Here is a 6,701-nt window from a genome sequence, read left to right on the forward strand (position 1 = left end):
CACGTGATCGTCTTTGTGTTTGACTATCATTCTAAAGTGTACTCGAGATCCTTCCCTTATCCGCGCTGGACAGTACCCCGTCATTCCGTCGACCCCGATCCTTGGCGCTGCTGGCAAGGTGTCAAATGTACTGCTCGCAGGCACGTTTGACCACATTTTCTACGGTCTTAACAGCATCGTATGCTCTCAGGGATTGTTTCCTGCAGTTCACTCTCCACTTAGCGATACCACCAAGTATACACCTAGATGAACAGTGCAGCTGTGGCACGCTCTCTCCGTACTGCGAATCGAATGTGGGCCACAGCATATCCAGTTGTGACATGTCGACATGCTGCATAGACCTAGGCGAATAATGCACCAGTGGTACTTTCTCCCTGTAGTGGGAGCCAAATGAGGGGCAGTGTATCCAGTTACGATGTCCCTGCAGGCTGTATAGATGTAGACGAATAATGCAGCAGCGACAATTTCTCCCCGTAGTGGAAGTTGTGACATGTGGACAGGCTTTGTGGAGCTAGCAGTGGCAGACTGTGCGGCGTGCCCGCAGGCCGGTGCTGGAGATGGGCTACTTCAGCGACCCGCGCGACCTGGAGCTGGTGGTGGCGGGCATCCGGGCGGCGGAGCGCGTGGCCGGGGGCGGCGCGCTGCGGCGGCTGGGGGCGCGCACCCTGCCGCTGGCGGTGCCCGCGTGCGCGCGCCTTCCCGCCGGCTCGGACGCGCACTGGCGCTGCGCCGCGCGCCACCTCTCCTTCACCATCTACCACCAGTGCTGCACGGCGGCCATGGGGCCGCGAGGCGTCCTGGACGAGCGGCTGCGCGTGCGCGGCGTCGCGGCGCTGCGCGTCGTCGACGCCTCCGCCATGCCGCTCCTCCCCTCCGGCCACACCAACGTGCCGGTCATCGCCCTGGCCGAGCGCGCCGCCGACCTCATCGCGGAGGACCACCGGTGGGCCTAGCCGGCAGCCGGCAGCAGATCTGGGGCCGCTTCACCGTCCACTGTGCGACTCCTTCAGACATTTCCTTCGTCTCCTTCACTGTTTCAACCGACACCGACGACGTATCGTCTGGGACAATCGCACACATACCAATAACGCCAGCTGCCACACACCGTCACACGAAGATGACACGACGATCTCTATTACTTAGTGTATTACAAAATACAGTATACTGGCAGACTAGAACTCTGTCCCGCACGGAGACTCGTACTCGGGACCTTCGCCTCTCGCGGCAAGTGCTCTACCGATTGAGCTACCGCAGCACGACTTACGATTAGCGCTCACTCCGCTGCAGAGTGGACATTTCAATCTGGAAACATCGCCTCGGCTGTGGCTAGGCCGTGTATCCGCAGAGGCATTTCTTCCGGGACTGCTAGTCGTGCAAATTTCGCAGGAGAGCTTCTCTACAATGTCGAAGGTAGGAGACGAGGTACTAGCGTATGTAAAGCTGTGAGGATAGATCGTGAGTCGTGCTCGGGTGGCTCCGTAGGCAGAGCACTTGCTCGCGAAAGGCGAACGTCCCGAGTTCGAGTCTCGGTCCAGCATACAGTTTTAATCTAACAGTAAGTTTCATATGTGTACACAATGTGTTTCAGAGAGAAAATTTCATTCTGGAAACGTTCCTCAGGCTGTGGCTAAGCCACGTCTTCGCAATATCCTTTCTTCCAGAAGTGCTAATCTTCCAAGTTTCGCAGGAGAGCTTCCGTGAAGTTTGAATTTTGGAAAGTAGGAGATGGGGTACTGGCAGAAGTAAAGCTGTGAAGAGGGAACATGCGTCGTGCTCGGGTGGCTCCGTAGGTAGAGCGCTTTTCCCAGGAAAGGGAAAGGTTCCGAGTTCGAGTCTCGGTCCGGCAGACGGTTTTAATCTGTCAGGAAGTTTCATATCAGCACACATTCCGCTGCAGACTCTAGGTTTCATTCTAGATACACTTTATGAGGTGTGTGAGAAAAGTAATGACACCGATAACTGATCTGAAGACATCGTGTAACTGTTGTTCGAGCAATACTGAGCATATTCAGCACAGTTGTCAATCGTGTGACTATTGCCAAACATGTTTCGGGATAACATTATCCCATTTTCAAAAGTTTAAAAAAATTATATGCCATTAAGCCTCGTCACAACAGTTGCAAACTGTACCTCCCGAACGATGGATGCACCGGCCTGTGATATTTTATGTTTTATGGTTTGAGATGACAGAGCACGTGTACAGCTTCTTTCTAAGCTGTGACGACGCCTAATGATATTAAAAAAATTTAAGGACTTGAAAATCGGATAATACTGTTCCGAAACATGTTTGGCAATAGACACACTATTGACAACTGGGCTGAACACTCTGAATATTGCAGTACTGACACTCACTTTTTGACTTCCCGACTTTTTTCTTTCAAACAACGATCTTGTCCACTTCAAAGTAGTGCAGCTATGCACCGGCGGGGTCGACGCACCCAGTCTTGGCGAGATGAGCTCCCATACTCCTTGATAGAGCGTAGGGGACGATGCGGGAGACCCACTCCGCCATACTAGGCAAGGTCCTAGCGGAGGTGGTTTGCCATTGCCTTCCTCCGACCGCAGTGGGGTTGAATGACGATGCTGAAGACGACGCAACAACACCCAGTCATCTCGTGGCAGGAAAAGTCCCTGACCCCGCCGGCAATCGAACCCGGGACCCCATGCGCGGAAAGCGACAACGCTACCGCAAGACCACGAGCTGCGGACCCAGTCTTGTTAGCAAAGGCTTCAACTGTTAGAACCTTCAACATGAGAGATTTTTCAATTTCGGGGCTAGAAAAGAGTAACGGACACAGATAAAGTGAATAGAAGGGCTGCCAAACAACAGTAATGTCTTTTGAGGTCAAAAATTCCGTCATAGGAGTGGTCGTGTGATATGGAGCGTTCTCATGATGCAGCGTCCACTTGTCTGCAGTGTCCAGTCTCACTTCATTTTCTCGAGCCTTTCAGGGACATCTTTGTAAAACACTTCGTTGAGAGTTTGCCCTGGAGCAACAAGTTCTTCATGCACGACACCCCTTCCCTCAAAAATCAGCATCAACCAAACTTTTTTCGGTCGAGGAGATGTCTCAGTGTGGCTGTCCCCACTCTGGCGCTTTGTCTCGGGATCGGTGTAGCCGCGCGGTCTTAGGCGCCTTGTCACGGTCAGTGCGGCTCCCGCCGTGGGAGGTTCGAATCCTCCCTCGGGCATGGGGATGTGTGTAGGCTTAGGGACCGACGACCTCGGGAGTTCGGTCTCTTAAGTCCTTACCACAAATATCCAAAAATCAGGGATTCATTTCCTGTCATCACATTCGTGATCATTGGCAACCCTCTCAAGACTGTACTCGTGCTCAGTTGTGAGGTTTGTCGGCACCATTTTGACACAATCCTTTTCCATGTGCAAATCATCGGTCAGTTTTGACGTACGGTGAAAGCGTAACTTTAACAGGTCACCCATCATCCTTATTGTTAAACATCGGTGTGATCTCAAAACAGGAAGCACACGCTCAACGTTTTCGTTGGTTTTTGAAGCTGAAGGTCTCGCTGAGCGAGGATCATCTTCAGTGTGTTCTCGGCCTTCCAAACAGGATTTGTGCCAGCGAAAAAGTTGTGGTTTTGCGAAAAATGTCCTCCCACAGACCTGTTTCAACTTTTCAAAGGTCACTCTCGTGGGTTTCCCAAGTATACATCATGGCACGGTCTAAATTCCGCTTCTCCATTTTAATAACACACAACAAAAACGTGACTTCATTGATGGCGCTCTCAAAAATAACGTGATGGCCGTAAGGAGCTGAAACTCGGACTGCGGGATGAACAGAGCGGTCTGCGCAAGCAGAACAACACAGAGCTGCCAGAGCGGTCTCAGTGCTGTCTGCCTCATTACCTTTCTCACACACCTCATATGGTGATAAGTATCGGGACACCTATTAGTGGACATTAATACCGGGTCTCTCCACACCTCACCTTTATGACAGCTTGAACTCTGTCGGGTGTCTGGCTGCCTGTGCAGCAACGGCAACCCACTCTTCCTCAAGCGCCGGAACTGGAGAAGGTAGTGATGTTGGACGCTAAGGTCTGCAACGAAGTGGACATTCTGACTGATCGCAAAGCTGTTCCATTGGGTTCAATTTGGGACTCTGGGTAGGCCAGTCTGTTCTAGGAATGTTACTGTTCACAAGCGAGTGCCTGAAAGACGCTGCTTTGCGACAGAACGCACTGTCATACCGATACAACCGTCGTGTCCGAGCTGTTCCTCCACTGTACGCAGTACCTAATGCTGGTGTAAAATGTATTAATGTAGTCCTGCATTTACCACGTCATTAAGCGCAGTAACGGGACCACACCCTAACCACGAAAAACACGCCCCAAACCTCAACACCACCTCCTCCGTACTTCACGGTTGGCGCTACACATTATGACAGATGACGTTCTCCAGGCGTTCGCCAGGCCCATATCATACCATCAGATTGTCACAGGGTACAGCGTGATTCACAACTCCAGCCATTCGCTGTCCAGTGTCGCCGCTCTTTGCATCATCCCAAGTGCCGCCTAGAAATGCTCCCCACGCACAGTCAGTGTCTTAGCTGAAGTACTGGCAGCACTTTCAATCTCACAAATGGCACCTTCCGCTGATTTCAAGTGACTTTTTTTACAACCGCCCTCCGCATGATCGACGGCCTGTGTGCGCCAGTACATGAGGCCTACCTGGCCTTGGTTTCGCTTTGGTCGTCCCTTTGCGCTTCCACTTCACAGCCACATCAACAGCAGATTTGTGCAGCTTTAGAAGGGTTGAAATCTCACTAATGGATTTGTTACTCAGCAGCCATCGAATGACTAGTCCACGTTCGAAGTCAGCGGGCTACTCTTACCGAACCAGTCTGCTGCTATTGCTTCCGTTTTATATTGACGTGTTCGGCTCTCGCGACATCTAGTGGTCAACTCCGCGTTACATGGGAGTGTCCGGATGCTCTTGATAAAACTGTGTTGCAACATTTGTGATCTGGTACTGTACGCCGACAGACATGCTGCGGGTCACATTTTGGATGTTTTGGCAAGTTACTGATAGCAACGGTTTTGTGGTAGTTAAGACTGTCTTATGTTTAGGAATCAACTACAGTGGAAGTATGAACAGAAGAGGATTGTTGCTCAATCGAAACCGTTTATCTAGTTGCTATTCGGCTCTACTGCGACGAGGACTTTACATTTTTTTAACTGATACCGCTACATTTATGTGGAGCATATCTTTTCCAAGAAAGAAATGGTCTTTTACTGCCTAACATTTCATTTTAAAACTCTGAGAACAATAAATTGCACGAACGCAGCATCAGTCACATCATATGTCAACATAACTGCAGTGAAACTGCACATTTCGTGCTCTAGCTCATGTTCACGTTATGCGGGTACATCTCATGTTAAGACAAATCCGAACGATAACACCCGAAAGTACCACTCGTTTTCCATTGGACTCTCATTCGGAAGGAAGGCAATTCAAAAGCGCGTCCGGCCATTCTGATTTAGGTTTTCCGTCATTTCCCTTAATCGCTTCAGCCATCGCCAAGATGGTTTCTTTGAAAGGGCACGACCGACTTCTTTCCCAACCATCGCTAATCCGAGCTTGCGCTCCGTCTGTAATGACCTCATTGTCAACGGCACGTTAAATACTGTCCTCCTCCTCGTTTGCCACGTGACACACTGCACTTTCTCCGAGACTCGCGTTAGCAAAATTAACAGCAAAATATATTATTTAAAATAAGTTCAATTATACGTTTTTATAGCGAAATTATGAGACATATTTACTTGATAATAATAATCCTTCCTTATCCTCTTCATCCGTAACACATTTAAGTCACCACACTCAATATTTTTACATACTTGTCAGTTTAAATAATGTATTTTGAAGCACTTGCGAAACACACATGAATACTGAAATTCGAAATTCTACTTTGTAATAATGTAATTCTCTAGTAATAAATCATTTATTTGTTATATTTGTCTGAGCTATTATTTAACTTTTCTGTCCGTTCTCTTCCTCGTTCGCTGTTGTAGACAGGTAGAATATTTGTAGAAGTGCCCATGGATCTAAAGGTAGTCTCTAGCACTACTTATTGTAAAGGCACTGTGCCCTTGGCTTCAGGCCGGCCGGGCTGGCTGAGCGGTTCTAGCCGCTTTAGTCTGGAACCGCAAGGCAGCTACAGTCGCGGGTTCGAATCCTGCCTCGGGCATGGATGTGTGTGATGTCCTTAGGTTAGTTAGGTTTAAGTAGTTCTCAGTTCTAGGGGACTGCCATTTGAATCATTTGAATTTGAACCCTTGGCTTCCTTTGGTCTACCAACTCGCTTACCCAGACAATTATTGGCCTGGAATTCGAATCGCGCTTCAATCACTTACAGCGTCGTGAACAAACCTAATGGTGTCCACTATTGGACTCTGACTTGATTATCACGGAGCCATCGGACCACTTCTCACCCAATATTTATGGTGTCACAAGTAATACCGGGGAAGTCGAGCAGCAGTATTACCTGCACTGCTACTTCCATGATTAAACCCAGGTCGTTTCACCGCATAAAAAACGTTGCACCTCTCAAGTGAATAGCTTCATAACAAACAAGGTTCTTACTTTCACTTCTCTCCACACACACACACACACACACACACACACACACACACACACACACACACACACACACACACACACACACACACACCATTCAACCAGA

At 49.4% G+C, this 6,701-nt stretch overlaps 1 protein-coding gene across 1 annotated transcript in view; it reads left to right on the forward strand.

The window, feature by feature from the left end:
* The window catches only part of LOC126203462 (4-pyridoxate dehydrogenase-like), a 65,092-nt gene extending 59,189 nt beyond the window's left edge, over positions 1-5,903 (forward strand). Inside the window, exon 8 of the mRNA XM_049937779.1 lies at positions 545-5,903. Within this exon, the coding sequence (XP_049793736.1) occupies positions 545-953 (409 nt within the window). The 3' untranslated portion in view covers positions 954-5,903. The remainder of the gene's footprint in view (positions 1-544) is intronic.
* The last annotated feature ends 798 nt before the right edge of the window (positions 5,904-6,701 follow it).

This window comes from Schistocerca nitens, chromosome 9 (assembly GCF_023898315.1).
Source record: "Schistocerca nitens isolate TAMUIC-IGC-003100 chromosome 9, iqSchNite1.1, whole genome shotgun sequence".
In the NCBI taxonomy this organism is placed as follows: Eukaryota; Metazoa; Arthropoda; class Insecta; order Orthoptera; family Acrididae; genus Schistocerca; species Schistocerca nitens.